Raw genomic sequence first — 17,373 nt, forward strand, 5'->3', positions numbered from 1 at the left:
GAGGGACCCATCCTGGGGGGGACTGAGACGGGATGGGGCTGGGGGAGCGATCCTGGGGGGCTGGGGGACCCACCCTGGGGGGGACTGGGACGGGATGGGATGGGGCTGAGGGACACATCCTGGGGGAGACTGGTATGGGATGGGGCTGGGGGACCCATCTGGGGGAATGGGCTGGGGCTGATGTGGGGGGTTGGGGTACCCCCCACCCCAGCACCTGCACCCCAGGGTTCGGGGTCCTGCCGCGGCAGCAAGGTCCAGGCCGGGCGGTGCTGGGCCCTGCCAGGCCCCTGCAGCCATGCCACGCCACGTCGCACCACGCTCAGCCTTGCCAAGCCCCGTCGTGTGCCTCCTGCCCAGCGCCGTGCAGCACCCCGGGGAGCGGGGCCCATCCCCAGGGGCACCCTGACACCCCGCATCCCATGCCCTGCATCCCACGGCTGCACCGAGGAGCTCGGGGAGGGGGATGGCAGAGCCCCCTTTCTCCGCTTGCTGCTTCCCACGCTTGGGGGGCAAACCCAGGCTGGAGGGCCAGGGCCACATCCTGCCTCCCTTCCCTTCACAGGGCTGTGTGTGGAAGCCCAGTGCAGCCCAGCGCTTCCAGCTCGGGCAGCCCCTCCTGCCCCACCTCTTCCCCACGCTGTGCCCTCGGGGGGCAGCACCCTGGCACCCCCCCGGCGCTGCAGCCAGCATCGGGAGCGGGGCTGGAGCTGCTCTCCGGGGACGTGCGCCTGCACGCACCTTCTCCCAGGGCTAAGTTAGGTTAATGTTTTTAAACATCACATGGGGCCTTTTAAAACAATTAAGGAATGTAATCCGCAGAGGTCAGACCAGTCCCGGCGTTCCCCCGCCGGGGAAGCAGCTTGCCGAAACCGGGGGCGGCGGGGAGCTGCTGCCAGCGGTGCCCGGCGGGCACGGGGGGTGGCGGGCGCTGGGGCTCAGGGTGCTCCCGGGGTGTTGCTCCTCGAGCCGGGCAGCCAGATCTCAGCAGGGGAGTGGTCCCCACCAGAGCTCCTCGCTGGGAAACACCCCCACCCCCGCAGTGGGACGGGGGTCTGTGTATCCATGGTGCCCATGCTGCTGGGACGGGGATGGGGTGAGGAGCCCCCAGCACCCCAGGGTGTCTGAGCCGGGGTCCGGGGTCCGGGGTGGGGATGCCTGTCCCCCCTCCCCATCCTGCTCCCCCCACCGCAGCCTCCCCACGCCGAGGGGCCGGGGGCCTCTGCGTGCTCTGAATCGCTGGGATTCTTCCGCATTATCAGGACACAAAGGCTTCAAACACCCGGTCCCAGTGCAGGGGGATTTGTGGCAGCACCTGATCGTGGGGCAGTGGGGATGGGGTGGGGGGCAGCAGGGACAGACGACCCCCAAGCAGGGCTGTGGGTACAGCCCTGGCCCGAAGTGGCAAAGCTTTCCCCCAGCGCCATGGCCCCTGGCTCTCCGCACGTCTCCCGGGGGGAATTTTTGCGGCGTGCTGGGCTCTTCCGCTTGTTTGTTGCTGGATTATCCCAAAGAGAGAGAGAAACCCGGCACGAAAACAAGGCAGCAGAGCCCCGGCACGGCACACGCTGCCGCGGGCCACTGATGCACTGAACCCCTGCCCAGAGCTCACCTCCACCGCAGCATCCCACGGGCCGTGCCCCGGTGGGACGTCACCCTGTGGTCTCCAGGGCTGAGCCCCGCCATGGCTCTGGCATGTTGCCGGCACTCCAAAGCAAACCCCAGGCAGTGCCGTGCTGTGCCGTGCTGGGGGTCCAGGCGGGGGGTGATCCCCAGGCAGGTCCCTGTCTGGACCCCAGGGACAAACCAGAGTCATTGGGGTCAGCAGCACCGCCGTGAGCCTGGGCGAGAGGAGGGAGCTCTGGCTAATTAGTGTTTGTTTAATGTGGGTTCCTGGGGGGGAGCGGCCCTCACTGGCTGGTCACTCCTTCCCATGTGGTGGGGTAGGGGGCAAGGAGTGAGCAGGAGGCTGGGGCTCGGGTGGGACCCCCAGCACAGCTCGGCTCTGCCGCTCCAGGCGCTGCTGTGGAGCACAGGAGCAGGAGCAGGAGGAGAAGCGGGTCTCTCAACCAGCACCTGCCGCGGACGCTCCTGCTGCCCCGAGCACTCAGCAGAGGCACAGCAGAGCCCCTGGGCTCCCTCAGCAAGGGCAGAACCCTTCTCCCTGCCCTCCCTGGAGGACCAACGCTCCTGGGTGCCAGGAAGGACCCCAGGTCCTGCTTCACTGCCCAGATGAGCTGGATCTGGCCAGCAGCCATCCTGGCAGAGCTCATCGCTGCCTCGGGTAACCCAGCACCCGTGCTCAGCCACGCCAGAGCTGCCACTGCCCCGGCTCGGGCAGCACTTGCCCTCTCCCCCTCTCCCGCTCCGAGGCAGCCTGGCTTCCAGCCATGGGAATCAATTGCTAAGTTTCAATTAGCTTAATTGCCTCCTGGCTGAGGCCTGGGGGGGGTCAGGAGCTGAGAGCACTGGCTGTGGCCCAGCTCACATCTCCTGCTCACCAAAAAGCACTTTTGGGAGCAGGTGCGTGGAAAAGAGCGAGGTGGGCTGCACCCGCGGGACAGCCCATGAGCACTCGCTGCGTCCCAGGAGGGGTGGGGGGAAGAGGCAGAGCAAGGTCCCTGCACCGTCTCTGCCCAGCAGTCCCCTGGGTGAGGGCTGCGTGCCGAGGGGCTGGTACCCCATCCCTGAGCCCTGCTGGGACCCCTGTGGCCACATCCCCTGGGCTCCCCAGTTCTCCAGGGTGGCAGCATTGCTGGGGGGTCAGCAGAGCGTGGGAGTGATGGGGGCTGCCCTGGGCAGGGGGCCAGAGCCACAGGGCCCCTGCCCGGGCCGGCAGCGCCACAGCCACGCATGACGCAGGCAAGCAGGAAGGTAAACACGCATTTACCGCAGCTGCCGGGCCGGGAGCGATGGGTGCGGGAACGGGCGGCACCCTGCTGTGGCCACACTGAATCACCTGTGCTTGTGCCAGGGCACCCAGGGCTCCTCCTGGCCCTTGCCTGGGTGCTGCGCTGCACCCCACGTCGTGGCTTCACACCCTCCCCACGGCAGAGCCCCCCGCAAGACGGCTGACCCCCACACGTGGGGCAATGGAGGGGAGCCACGAGGGCACAGCGGGGTGTGTGATGTGCTGGGGAGGGCTTGCTGGGGAATCCCCCTCTAAACTGGGAATTTGGAGAGTTCTCCTGAGGAACCACATGGAAGCCTGCCAGCGGCCTGGGCCAGGGAGGGAACGGCGGCAAACGCCCCACTGAAACCTGGCCGCTCACGGCTCGTCACCCAGCTCAGACGGAGGTGCCCCGGGTTGAGGGCTCCGCCACCTGAGAGGTGTCCACCCCCCGAGCCCACCTCCCCTGAGCACCCATGTCGTCATGCACAGCATCTCATCCCCACTCCCAACTCCATCTGCTGCCCTGCCTGCTCCTGGTGCCTGCGCCCTCCCGGCCCCCTGCCTGCATCCCCCCTCCGCCCGGGGGCTGTGGGCCCAAGCAGCAGCCGGGCAGAGCCTGCCAGCAGTGCAGGCATGGCCGGGACCCCTGGCCCTGTAATCCCCCCCTGCAACAGGGCTGGGGGTGGTGCTGAGCCCCCTGAGGGTGTGGGAGGACACCCGGCCCCAAGGTCCCTGGGGTTTGCTGAGGTCCCCAGGGTTTGCTGTGTCCCCGCAGCATTTCCAGAGTGCTCCCTGCCTGGTGTGGCATGGGTGGGGACACACCAGGGTCCGTTGCAGGCGGGCACAGTGGGTGTCCCATCACTGTTTCCCTCCCCAGGCAGCCACCCCTGCTCCCCCTGACCAAAATCCTCTGGTCGCTCAGGGCTGGGAACGGCAGAGTCATGGCACAGGGATGTCCAAACCCGCATTCACTTGGCTCTTCCCGAGGGGTTTTAAACCCAGATGAAGGTTTTGGGTGCTGGTGTTTGAAAAGGGGGCACAGGGCAGAGCCCCCCTGGCTCGTCCTAGGAGAAGGGGGTCAGCTCGGGCTGTGATGGAGCATCCCTGCTCCGCTGCTCGCCAAGCTGGGGAAGTGTCATGGAAAGCAAGGTGAGGGGGTTTGCTGATGGCATGGGGGTGCGGGGAGCGGCAGGAGCGCAGGGTGCCAGGGACGAGCAACACCGTCAGACTGAATCACTGCTAGTAATTGCCGAGGGACGTGCTGGGGAAATGCTGCTCCCACAGAGCCACGGGCTCTGGGTCCATGACCCTGGCCAGGAAAACAGTGGCAGAGCTGCTGTGATGGTGCTCAGCACTGTGCCAGGGGAAACAGCCAGGAATAGCTGGGAGAGGGGAGAGACTCATCCTTCGGCCCTGCAAACATGGGGAGTGTCCCCAGCATCCCCAGTGTTCCCAGGGTCCCCAGTGTAACCAGCATTCTTGCAGAAGGGACCAGTCCCAGGGAAAGCGGGGAGAGGGGCACAAAGCACCGTTGGTGAGATGAGAGCCAGCTGAGGGGTGCAGGGCAGGCAGTGGTGGGATGCTTGCTGGGCGCTGGGGGGTCCCACTGCACGTGGGCTCGGGGACATGGGCACAGCCTCTGGCTGAGGCTGCCCTGAGTGGCAGATTGCCAGGGATGGACAGGACTGTGGCCAGGATCTGTCCCTCCCCTGGCACCGGCTCCTGGCTTTGCTGTTCCCCATGGGGGAGCTGGGGGGGCAGCTCTAGGACCCAGACCCTCAGGCAGGGGTGCAGCCTGGGGACCCTCTGCCACAGGGACAGGGACCCCAGCACCCTGTTCACCTCCTGGACCTCCCTCCCTCTAGCAGCAGGGGCTATGGGGCCACAGGGAGCCCATGGCCATGTGGCATCCATGGGTGCAGCAGGGCTGGGGGCCCACGTCTCAGTGGGGATGGTCCGGGACTGGTGTCACCCCCACTGAGGTGGTCCCACAGCGAGCACCCAGCCGGGTGTGCCTCACCACAGGATCCGGCCCCGAAGCCATGGCTCGAGGCACTGGGGTGTTGGGGCGGGTGGGCTGCTCCTGCCCTGTGGAGCCGGGGCCACAGCCGCCCCCGGGGGTACTGCAGGCAGGGAGCCGGGGCTGCGCACAAAGTCCCGAACACCCAGGACTTACAGCTGTGCTGGAAGCAGCTCACAGCCCAACCCTGGGAGGGTCCCAGGCATGTAGCGGCGGCGGGGGTCCGCATGTGCCTTGGGTCCCCTGCGCACGTGCCCCCGTGCCTGACCCTGCACCCGTGCCCTGTGCCGCAGGGCTCCCTGTGTCCGCTGCTGCTGCTGCTGCCACCGCGGGTCCTGTGCAGCCGCTGCTCCCGCTCCACCTGCTGCCACCGCAGCCCCGTGGGTGGGCAAGACCACAGCCCACACGGCCAGCACCAATCCCTGCTGGTGCCGATCGCCACCGGCAGCCCCGCACCCCTTCCACCCTGGCCCAGGGCAAGACGCGCCCCGTGCACATCTCAGCCCCATTTCCCCGTTCCTACCCTGCGGCACCGCTCTGGTCCCACGTCCCTGCCGTCACCCTCTGCGGGAGCTCCCCGCTGCCTGTCCCCAGGGCCGTCCCCGGGGTGCCACCCTGCTGGTGGCCAGGCGGCTGCCTCGGTGCATCCCTCTGCCACACGTCACCGTCCCAGAGGATCGCACCCGGAGCCCCAGCCTCACTGAGCGTCACCTGACCTGTGTCTCCCCCTGATCTGTCACAGGGGTGACCTTGCTGGGTCTGGGCCGGCATCTGGCTGCAGCTCCAGCACCAGCGGGTGCCACCAGCCCCGCAGCCCCGGCACGGCTGGCACCGCCAGCGGAGCAGGAGGGTTTGCCCATGGCAGCACCATGCCTGGGGACACAGGGATGCAGGGATGTGGGGGCAGCCGCCCCGGTGCCAGCCCTGCGGATCGGGGAGGCAGCCCTCGGCACAGTAATGTTGGAGCCCCTGGGGCTGGCAGAGTCATGACAGACCCAGCGCAAGCCCCAGAAAGGGGCTGATGGCTGAGCAATGCCGGCTTGACGGCAAACACAGACACCCCCCCATTATAAACCAGGGTGCATCCCAATTTGCCCTAGGGGAGGGCAGCGCCTGTCACTGGCGTGGCACAAGCCCCGGCAGGAGCGGTGGTGGCACTGGGGGTGGCCCAGCTGGCGCGGTGCCTGTCCTGGTGGTGGGGCTCTGGTGGGACGCTGCGGCGGTGCCCGGGGTGGGAAGGTGGGGACCAGGAGGGTGCCCTCGGCACAGAGCTGCACGTGCCCTGGCACGCGGCGGCTGGTGATGCCGGGGCGGTGGGAAGTGCAAGGGCCGTGCGGGATTGCATCATGCCCATGCCAAATGGGGAGTGGGGGTGCGGAGGGGACCCCGCTCCGTGGGGGGCTGCTGGGGCCAGCTGAACCCTGCACCCCGGCCACCCCTCCAGCCTGGGGGGACACCAGGGACTCTGGTGAGGGGGAAAGGCCATCTGCCGAAGCCCACCCAGCCCCTGCACCCCCTGCCTGTGGGGTCCCGTGGGATCCAGCCCCTGCACCCGTGGGGACCCGCAGGATCTGGCTCAGCCCTGGCATCCCCCTGCCCGGGGGGATTGGCAGGGTATTTCTTCTACATCCACAGTTCTACCTCCCATCTCTCTGTTTTGCGGGCCTTTGCCCTGTCCCCTCTGCCCTCGGATACTCCTGGTACCCTGCTGCTGCTGCTCCCCTGGGTGCACAGGGGTCTGACCAAGGGGTGAGGAGACCCCTGAGGGGCCGGGGGGCCTGGGGAGCTCCTGAGGCCGCTGCCACCCGCCGGATTTGGCAGAGCTGGACTCTGCTGGGCTGGCAGCTGCCTGCAGGCAGGGCTGACCCGCTCCTGCCTTCCCTCGCCAGCGGCCAGCGGCCAGCGGGGCAGCGTGTGCCTGGCTCAGGGGCCGAGGCCAGGCAATGCCGAGCTGCCCCCCCATCCCGCACGCACCCCACGTCCCGCTCCTGCGTGGGAGTGGGAACGGGGATTTTCTCCGATGAATCATTCCCCGCTCCGGCAGCGGCCATGCTGCGGCGTGCACCCGCCAACCCCACTCACCGCGGGAGGCTCACGGCCACAGGCAGCCATGCAGCGGGCCTTGCCCCGGGACCCCCGGCCATGCGCCCCGGCACAGGGATGCTCCTGGCGCGGCGGCGGCTGCAGGATGAGACGGGACGGGACGGGATGGCCACGCTGCAAGTAGGGGCTGCTGCTGCGGCCGGCACTTTGGCTCTTGGGCCGGTGGCACCATGGGGCTGTGCCAGGGCATGCTGCCGCTGGCACCCCCGGCACGCTGCATCCCCCTGGCCCTGTCCCTGCAGCTGTGCTTGTGCCGGGGCACAAGGGTGTGGGCATCGGGGCTGTGGGAGCTGCCGGGGCCAGGGACAGCCAGGACGGACTCAGTGCCCCAGGAGGGACCCGCACTGGTGGGGGCTGTGCATCGTGGGGGGATTGTGCACACGCGGGGGAGCTGTACACCCCTGGGCGCCCTGGGGGTTGTACTGCTCCCCGAGGGACTGTGCAAAATGGGGGTGCAGGCGCATGGGGGGGGTTACACACTGCCGTGTGTGCACAGGGGCTGGGCACACCGCGTGGGGGTACACACACACGCCGGGGGGGCTGTGCACACCTGGGAGTCGTACACACCGGGAGGGAGGGTGTCCGTGGGGGTGGTACACACGGGGGTGTGTGTCCGTGCACACCGGGGGGCGGTGCACAGTGGGGGGGCCATGCACACTTCGGGGCGGAGCGTGCACACTGGGGAGAGGCCTTGCACACTAGGGAGGGAGCCGTGCGTCGGGGTGGGCCTTGCACACCCGGCGGTTCCCCGGACATGCGTGGCTGTGCATGCGCGGGGGTGCCGTGCACACCAGGGGTCCCTGCACACCCGTGAGCGTGCCGCCAGGGGTCCCCGGACACGCGTGGCTGTGCACACGTGGGGGGGTCGTGCACATCCAGAGGGGCCCCGGACACGCGTGTTTGCGCACACCGTGGGTCCCCGCAGGTCCCCACGCACGCCTGGCTGTGCACGCTGGGACTCCCCGCACACCCATGCCCCCGCACACCGGGGCTCCCCGCACATCCGTGACCCCGGGGTCCCCGCCCACCCGGCATTCCCCCGCACACCCGGCATCCCCCCGCACACCCGGCATCCCCCCGTACATACGCGCCCCCCCCCCCGCCCCCCGGGGAACCCCGAGCCGCGGCCCCGCCCCCTCGTCGCCCCGCCCCCGCACCGCCGGGCCCCGCCCCTCCCCTCCCGCCGCGCCCAATGGGGAGCGTCTCCCCGCCCCCCGCCGCGGCGGCGGCGCAGGCGCAGTGCGGTCGGGCCGGGCCGGGCCGCGCGCGGGGGCCAAGATGGCGGCGGGGCGCGGGGAGCGCGGGCGAGCGGGCAGCGCGGCGACAACGGCGGCGGCGGCGGCGGGGGGGCGGCTGTGAGGGCGGCCGGCGGCCGCCGCCCCGCCATGGCCCGCCTGGCCGACTACTTCGTCCTCGTGGGCTACGACCCCGGCAAGCGCGGTGAGTGGCGGAGCGGAGCGGCGCGGGGCCGGCGGGGGCGCCACGGCTGTCAGCCGCTGCGGGGGAGGGGCGTGGGGGGCGGGCACGGCGGGGGGACGCGGCAGGGGGGACACGGGGGTACACAGCGGGCCGCGGGGACGGGCGTGCGGGGACCGGCCGCGCCCGTGCGACGTGGCGAGCGCCTGGCTGGGCCCGCGGGCGGGACCGCGGTCGGTACCGGGGTGGAGCGGCCGGGGCCCTTCAACCGTGCGGGCCCGGCGGGGTGTCCGCCCGCTCCGTGGGGCGGCCCGGGGTGCGGGGCGGCGAGCAGGGCCGGGCAGCACCGGGAGGGCACCTCTCGGACCGCTCCCTCACCGCCGGCAGCAAGGCTGGGGGGCAGCACCGGTACGTGTGTGTGTGTGGGCAGCTCCAGCCGCCCCGTCCCCGGGCCTGACCCGCCTTTGCCCCTTCACCAGCAGCCACAAACGTCCGTGTGTGGTTCTGCTTAATTACGGTTTCTGTCACTTTAGGGGTGCCCCCCCCCCCCCCATCACCGAGCCGTCACCCCTCCGGATGCGGCAGCTGGCCTTGGTTTGGGGTGGGGGGTGTCTGCCCTCCACTCGCTGGGATGTGGCGTGGCGCTGCTCCGAGCCCAGCTCCCCCGCCCCCAGCAGGCCAGAACCCCCTCGGACGGGCCATCGTGCCCTGGCTGGGGCCTGGCTGGCTTTTCTCTGTCACTGCTGCCTCGGGGGCCCCCGACCCACGGGTCTACTTAAAGACCTCGCCCATCTGTCCTGGGCCTGCGCCTGTGCGCATGGTGAGGCGCTGGGGTCGGTCGTCTCGGTCCTGGGAGTTTGTGTGTCTGGGGCTCTTTCTGTGATGCTTTCTTCTGCCCTCTCGCACTCAACTGGTCGCGGTGAAAATGAGCTTTGTTGGCGTTATAAATGAGCTGAAGTTCACCTAAAATAAGGACTTTCTTGCAGAACGTGCACTGAGAGCATCTATTCCCCAAATTGCATACCCATGGAAAGAAGAGGCTGTTGGCTGGAATTGTTTTGAGTGTGCGCGCAGAGCTGACGAGAGGGAATCCTCTTCCACGCGGTGCCTGTTAAACCGCGGCTTTCATTGTCACGGGAAGCTGCTGAGGCTGAGCGCTTGGTTAACGTTCAGAGCAGCTGCACGGCAGCGTGGATGCGAGCGTTTGCATCGCTCGGTGCGGGCCCCACGCGCCACTGGCCTGCTGTCTGTCCTGTTCCAGAGCGAGCCGGGGTCTCCCCTGCGGAAGGTGGGGGCTCTGGGCAGCGTGGTGTGCAGCTGCGCTAAAGGTCTGGCTTCGGGAAGGCATTTGGGCCGGAGAGCAGGCAGCCTGGATAAGAATTTCAGTGTTTTCTGAGTAGTGTCTGATCACGTACGGGGCGTTTCGTTGTTGTGATTATTGTGGGCATCTTCCCCTGGTGTCCCAGCATCCTGTGACATCGGAGTGGGAGGGATTTGCTCTCTCCCCTCAGTGCCATCGGGTTGGGCTCTGCCTGGGAGAGCTGCAGGAGGTGGGCTGCCCAGGGCAGCACCACTTGGGAACAAATGGAGGGCTGGGGCAATGCTTTGCAGTTGTACCATCTTCACCTTGCTTCTGAGCGCTGCCTCTGGGGCCTCTGAGCGTTTCCTTCTGCACCTCCTTGCTCATCTCAGCCTCCCTCGTGGGGCTGTGGCTGGTATTTGCACAGAACTGGTTGTGGTTTGTAGCGGTTAGTGACTGGTTGGGTACGGCAGGGCTTTTGGAGCAGGTGAGCACTTTAGTCTCGCGTTCCTTGTCTTGAGATGTGAAAACCTGAGTTTCAGAAGAGAATGATGCATGCCACGCATCTTCCTGCTGTCCTCTGAGGCTTGTCGGGGGAAGATGGACAATGCTCTGAGGTGCAGTGATTAATTGCAGCGGGGCATTAGAAAGGAAGGAGCTTGTGATTAATGAATTGTATTCCTCTCACTTAAACGTTCACTTTTTTTACTTTAAATCTCATCCATAGCATACAGGCCACGGAACCGAGCTGAACTAGCCCAAACACAAGCGAGTACAGAGCTTGGGAAAGCATCCCACCTTGACTCGGAGACCTTTGGCAGGTTTTGGTAGTACAAAAAGCTGCCACCAGCTGCGGCACTTGTCCGGTGGTGGCTGTGCCGGTGAAACCGTGTCAGTGTCTGGCCTGAAGCTACCTGACCTCAGCTGCCGGCCTTGGGTTTGACAGGCCCTCGAACCAGAAGGCGTAGTTACCGTGTTACTAGCTCTGCTCCCAGCAGAGTGCTTTTAGACCAGAGTCCTGTTTCAATTAGCAATGTAGCTGGAAGTTGCAGGCCTTTCTTAAGTTGTGTTTTGGCTCAGCAGAGCCGCTGGAGGTCTGCAGGGCTGCCGCTTCCCCGTGACCGCGGACGGAGGCCTCAGTGCTGCCTCGGGGCCTGTGAGGGTCACTCCACAGCCCAGGGTGTTTCTCTGTGGTAAGAAGTGGCTGTGATCCGCTCTGATTTGTACAACTCGGGTGGGCTTTTTGCTGCTGGCACGGCAGAGAATTGGGCACCTGTGTTGGGGTAGTCTTCCTTGAGCACGGCAAAGCTGCGGGGTGGGGAGGAGGCATGTCTGGAACACCGTGGGGAGCTTCCACTGCTTCCATGGGATGAGGTACCCAGGAGCCAGGGCTGACCAGTAGCCTGTAAATGTCTGTTGTGGCCAGCGGCAGCTAAAGCTGCCCTTTCGCATCCTGGTTTGCAGGTGCCCGAGCGCTCTCCTGAGCTGTGAGATGGGGGGGTTTGAAGCAAGGCACATGTCTGAGTGGTGTGCCAAGCCCTCGCGAGCTGCCTGAGGATCTGTCCGCTAAGGGTGTAAAGATTGACTGATGCCAGTTATTTGATTTTTGGGATCAATATGGCAACGCTTATTCCCTGCGTACTGTCCTGTTTGCACAGTCCCCCTCCCTTCAGGGAGCTTAGATAATGTTTGGAGGAAGGGCACGCCGCTCTCATCTGCGAGTGACTAATTGCTTTACAGGTTGGGTTAGTCTCGGTGGAGCTGTAGCCTGGGTGGCAGGCTGCTCTGCCACGGCTGTGCCGTGCCAGCACCTCCCTGCCAGCTGTAAGGAAACCAGGGGACCCCGCACAGCAGCCTGGGGGGCTGGATGGGACCCTTCGTGCGGGCAGGGAGGGGGCTCTGCTCTGCCTGCAGCTGGACGCGTGCATGCAGCAAGGTGCTGCTGAGGAGTTCGTGTGCCAGTAGGGTTAATGGTCGGGCAGGAATGGGCTGGCAGCTGGGGGTGGTGAAGGCGCAAGGTCTGCTAGGGTGGTGGGACCTGAGGTAGCTCTGCATTGTCTCCAGAAGTAGAATCACAGAATGGTTTGGGTGGGAAGGGACCTTTAAAGGTCATCTAGTCCAACCCCCTGCCGTGAGCAGGGACATCTTCAACTAGATCAGGTTGCTCAGAGCCCCGTCCAGCCTGGCCTTGGATGTTTCCAGAGATGGGGCATCTCCCACCCCTCTGGGCAACCTGTGCCAGTGTCTCACCACCCTCACAGCAAAGAATTTTTTCCTTACATCTAGTCTAAATCTCCCCTCTTTTAGTTTAACACCGTTCCCCCTTGTCCTGTAGCGAGAGGCCCTGCTAAAAAGTCTGTCCCCATCTTTCTTATAGTTCCCCTTGACGTACTGAAAGGCTGCAAAAAGGTCTGCCTGCAGCCTTCCCTCCTCCAGGATGAACAAACCCAGCTCTCTCAGCCTGGCCTCGTAAGGTGTTAACATGGCGCGGCGCACTTTTTTGGGAACAAAACCGAAAGTGAGAGAGGCCGGCTCGAGGTCTGGAGCGGGGCAGCAAGCGGGGTTTGGCGGAGCAGGCGTGGGGCTCGCTGGGTGCTGCGATGGTGGAGGCTGGCGTGTCTGCAGCGTTTGCTGGCCTTTACAGTCGGCATCTGCTGCCGGTGCAGAGCGTTACCTTCCTGAAGGGGCCTGGCCCTCCCCAGCTCACGCAGGCTGGTGGTGCAGAGTCACGATGCATCGTCTCTGCTGGTGTTCTGCTCGTCTGGAAGGATGAGAAAAAGGACCGTTAACTCTTTCAAGAAACATGCTGTCTGGCTGTGAAACTGGTGTCTCTGTGGTCCGGCGTGAGATCCTCTGGCTGGGCAGTGTGACTGCCGGCTGGGCCGGCACTCAGGCAGCCATCCAGCCGCTTTTCCCCCAGTTTTGCAAGCCATGCTGGTGTGCTGAGCTGCTGGGTTGCAGGGATTGCTTCCAGGGAAGCAGAGCGCTGACACGCTACAGCGAGCCGAGCTGTCTCACCAGGAGCTGCGGCTGCCGGACACTGATGCCCGTGTGCCCTGGTCAGTTGTGGCTGCAGCCACGGCCGCTGTGCACCGAGCCAGCTCCGGCACCCCTGCGCTTGTGTCAGGAGAGGGGCTGCACGCTTCCGGGGCTCCGGGTAAATGTGTGGAGCTAAATGTGCCCCGGCAGTGGGAAATGGGTCTTTTCATATGTGAGAGTTTGTCATATTGTGTCATGATTGCTCACATTATTCTCTGTAAATGGATGTTTTTAAATCTCTTGGCTCTTATCGTTGATGCAGACAAATGACTGCATTGCTAAACCAGGGTCTGGCTGCTTTTTGCCTCGGGATCTGAGAGGTTTTTCTCTGTGTGTCCCCTGTGGCCTGAGAGTCCAGAACAGCTCAATTTCAAAGCATGTTTAGCATGGATGAAGGCCTTATCTTAGAGTTTTCTATACGGCACACTGAGTGAGGCATGGCCCCTTCCCTGTGGGGATTTAGACAACCAACAAACAAACAAAACCAGGGGGATTTAGAAGACATGCGTTTCTGAATGAGCCATTGACAGTCTGCTGCTGTTTCTAGCTGTGTCCGAATTTGCAGCTTTCCAGCCCTCCCCAACCCTGGTGTTTCTGATCCAAAAACTGGAGTGCTGCTGCTTCCCAGGGCCCGGACAGCCCGGGAGGGGTGCTGGTTTTCCATGAGGGGTGAGGGGCTAGTGTGGAGGCCGGCGAGGCCGCTCTAAGGCCCCGACTGAGCTGGGGCGGTTGCAGCATTTTCCGTATTTCGTTGCAGTTGTGCAGAACGGGGTGTTGTGCTGTTGTGTTTAGCCCCTTCGGGATGACTTGCTGCTCCCGCCTTCGGGGCTGGGGTTTGGGCATGTTAGTTTTGGTTTAGAGCTTCTGTGGGAGGTGAGGGTGGATGAGAGGTGGTTGAGAGGAAGCTGCCTCCGTGCTTGGTGCTGTCTCTTTCCGTGAAGTCTTTGACGCAGTTTCTAGCGGCGCAGGCCCCGTTGCAGATGGTCGGAGGAACGAGGACGCAGGCGTGATGCGTCCTGTGCTCCTCCGAGGTGCTCGCAGCTCCTCTGCCTCTTGGGCTTTCACCTCGCAGCGGGAGCCTGGAGAGAGGAGCTAATGCTGAAAGCCGGGGAAGCTGAAGTAAACGCGCTGGGCAGATGAGAGCTCTCACGGCTTGTCCTGCTACTGTCCCACCTGTGTTTTGAGTTGATATTCAGCCTAAGAGTGCCAAGCTGTCTGCTGCTGCAAGATGTCCATGCAGCCCTCGCTAGTGGGAGGCTTTTCTAACTGACAGTAAAAATACGCTTTGCTGTGTCGTGCATGGACCTGGCCAAGTGACTCATCGGTTTGACTCAGTCTGGGTTCTTGTAATGCATGCATCTAGCAAAAAAAACCCCATACGTTGAAATGCCTCCAGTGGTTGCTAACAGTGAGCCCTGTTTGGTATACAAATATTTGCAGAGGGGACCTTAGAAAGAGAGGATGTAATCCCTGTACCTGCCACGTGCAAAGCTGCCTGTGTTCTGTCCAGTTACCTGGCTGCTTGAAATGAGAGAATATTGCAGTGATCGGCGTGGATGCCTGTCAAAGGGGGTCACCCTGGTCCAGGCAGCCGCCAACCCCCATGCCACAGCATCCCAGCCACACCGGTCGGTCTGGGAACTGCAGCTCCTCTGATCCCAGATGCTCTATTAATACTTGTCTCATTCTCTTTGAACTTTCGCCCAGGAAGAGCAGCTCTGCCTGCTGCAGATCAGAAACCAGGGAGTCAGATGCCTAACACTGACATGGGATTAGATCTTCCTTCAGCCAGCGCCAGGTCTGATGGAGAGGGCTGTGGGTTTAGTCCAGCAGTGCCCTGTCTTCGATAGGTCTCAGCACTTCCAGTTTCCTTGAGGCACTACTGTAGATCAGAAAACATTAATGCTGCGGGTGCTGTAAGATTCGTCAGGCAGCAGGCCCTGAAACCCGCCGTTTGTGCCGGGTGGACTCTGCTGCTGTTTCTTCATGGCTGCGTATGTCCATCCCACTCGTCAGGCCAGCAGCGCGGCGCTGGTAGCACGTAGGTGTGAAGGCTCCCACCGTCCTAGCAGCAGAGCTGCAGCCTGCCTTCTGCTGCCATCACGGGCACGCTCGTGCCCGCGTGGGCACTGCTGGGTGATCATCTTGTGGCTTCTGAAACCTTGCGCTTGCAAGGTCCAGTGAGCTCGTCACCAGCCTGTGCACGAGCTGCAGCTGCACCCGTGGGGCGCTGGCTGGTGTCGGGCCTTGCTTGGTGCCTGTTCTCCACCGCTGCGGTCTGCGCAGGAGCGGCGAGGTCTCTCTTCTCTCCCCGCCACCACTTCTCCCTACCCCGTACCTCTTTCTGTGGCTGTTTCCTGTGGCTGTTGGAGCTTGGTTTGGTCGACGCGCAGTGGCAGCCTCTGCTGGGGGTGCTGGGGTGGCTGGAGACCCTGCGGCTGTCTCGTGCAGTTGGCAGCTCTGTTTCCCAAAGGTCACTGAGTGGGATGATGCCTTGAAACGGTCTAAATATGGCACAAGAAGCACCTCGGTGTAAAGCTTTCCACGGGCTCGCCTTCGCAAGATGTAAACCTGTGATGTCGCTTCAGACTAGATGGAAAATTCTCTCTACCCCGCCTTGGGTGATCCTCCTCTTTCATGGGGGAATAAATGTATTATGTCAGTTGTGGGATGAGTCATTTTGGCCCTGGAGCAATACCCGTGCAGGATCAATGAGCACGAAGGTTTTAATGCTCTGATCTAGCCTTTTCTCCCCTTTTGTGAGGAGGCTGTTGCATGGCCTGCTGGATTTCCCTGCCAGAAGCTCCTGTTGCTGTGACCGTCGCTGGGAGGGTAGCTGCTGTTTGCGCGGCCGTGCAACACCTGTGTCACGGCTTTGGGACAGTGGGTGAACACGAGGAGGAAGCATCAGTCTTTTAAAACATATGTTGCAAGCAGATTCTTTAACTGTTAGTAATATTTTGTTTACTGCCAGTGAGAATTTTGCAAATTTCTTTTTCATTTCTCTCGCTTGAGCTCGCCTTTATCTCAGTTTGAGCAGGAATCTGAAGACTTTGTTTGCAGCAAGTTTCATTTTCCCATTTCTAGTGCCGGGATGCTAGGCTTGAAAAACAGCTGCGGTTTTGTGCATGCTAAAAACACAAACAAAAAAGACTTGGCCCGAGGTAGAAATGTGCCCTGGAGTTCCCCAGGCTGCCCAGCTGTGTGCCCATGGGAGCTCCCGCTGCGGGACCGGGGCAGGAGGAGATGGTCACTGTGAAAACCCCCCGGTTTGGTTACCCCGAGACGCCCCGGGGAGCCAGAGGAGCGGTGGGGCAGTACTGCTGAGCCGGGGGAGATTTTTCTCCACCTCTCACTATGACTGTGGCATGAAGCCTTCCGGGGCCAGGCTGCTTGTCTCTTCCTCTATGTGGCTGTAACGCTTTTGACCACTAAATACTCTTGTTATGTCAAACCAGACATCTGAGGGCCTGCAAGCGCCTCAGGGCAGGGATCATCCTGCTTCTAGGAATGTGTCTTTCCAAAATCCAAAGCGTGTCATCCCTTCCAGTTTTGAAACTGGTAAATGGGGAGTCATGGAGGGTTTGGTAAAGGTGGCAGCAGTTCCTGGTGAGAAGGGGCAGGTGATGGAGGTCGGGAGTGTCTGGAGGAGCAGCATGTGAGGGCCCTTCGTCTCCCAGGAGCAAAGGCCTTTCTCTTGCACCGATTCAAATCGGGTTTTGTTTGTGGTGTGGCTCAAAAGTGCCACGTGTCGGTTTGCAGGGAACGGCCTGCATGTTTGGCAGCTGCTGCTGCCTTGTAACTGAGACTTGGATAGTCTTGAACGTTATTTTTATGTTTCTGAATGCTTTTTGATCAAGATGATGAAGCAGGAAGTTTTTTGGGGAGGTAAAAAATGGGTGTGTCTGTCTCTCTTCATTAGACGTGTTTTTGTGTTGTGGGTAGCTGTAGGAAGTGGAGCAGAAAGCTAGGCAGGCTGCTTGCCTCTTCTCTGTAGGGCATCTTCCTCCGCAAACCAGAGGTCTCTGAAATGTGTTGATTGCCTAGATAACTGCGCTTTTCGGTCTGGTGGAGTCGCAGCCTTTCCAAACATGGGCCGCTCTGGCATTGAAGCCCAGAGGGAAGGACCAGTGCCCTTCTGGAGGTGCCATTCGCCCTGCCCTGGACTCGGACAGCTCTCATCTGGGGGATCACCGCTGTGATGTACTACTGGGTCTCAGCTCTCTGGCCGGAGGGGAGCACCTCCTGCAGACCCCGGGGCGAGTCCCTGTCCTTCTGCCTGCATACGCCGCCTCTGCGGGCAGCACCGTCCAGCCATGTGTGCACCGGTCCTCCCAGCAGCCTCCGAGTCAGCTCCGCTCCGAAACTTTGATAACATTGCTCTTCTAGAGTGTGAAAAGACTTCTGACCTCCTTTTAGGGGCCTTACCCTAATATTGCTTGCTTTGGTTTTGTTTTAGATACCTGCAGTCATGCATGTAATGTTTTGAGAACAGAGATGTGCGTCTGTTAATCGAGACCTGGAAAAGCCTGCAGGGAATTACACGCAAGACTGCCTGGCTGGGCCGCTGGGGTGTGCCGGGTACGCGGGGGACCGGTGGGTGTT

General features: G+C 63.1%; 1 protein-coding gene across 7 annotated transcripts in view; it reads left to right on the top strand.

Annotated features, from left to right (window-relative positions):
* Positions 1-8,272: 8,272 nt before the first annotated feature.
* SBF1 (SET binding factor 1) overlaps positions 8,273-17,373 on the top strand; it is a 92,206-nt gene continuing 83,105 nt past the window's right edge. For all 7 annotated transcript variants that reach the window (XM_064441363.1, XM_064441381.1, XM_064441389.1 and 4 more), the window contains exon 1: positions 8,273-8,453. In XM_064441363.1, coding sequence (XP_064297433.1) covers positions 8,399-8,453 — 55 coding nt within the window. In that variant the 5' untranslated portion in view covers positions 8,273-8,398. The remainder of the gene's footprint in view (positions 8,454-17,373) is intronic.

The sequence above is a fragment of the Phalacrocorax carbo genome, chromosome 1, assembly GCF_963921805.1.
Source record: "Phalacrocorax carbo chromosome 1, bPhaCar2.1, whole genome shotgun sequence".
Classification (NCBI taxonomy): domain Eukaryota; kingdom Metazoa; phylum Chordata; class Aves; order Suliformes; family Phalacrocoracidae; genus Phalacrocorax; species Phalacrocorax carbo.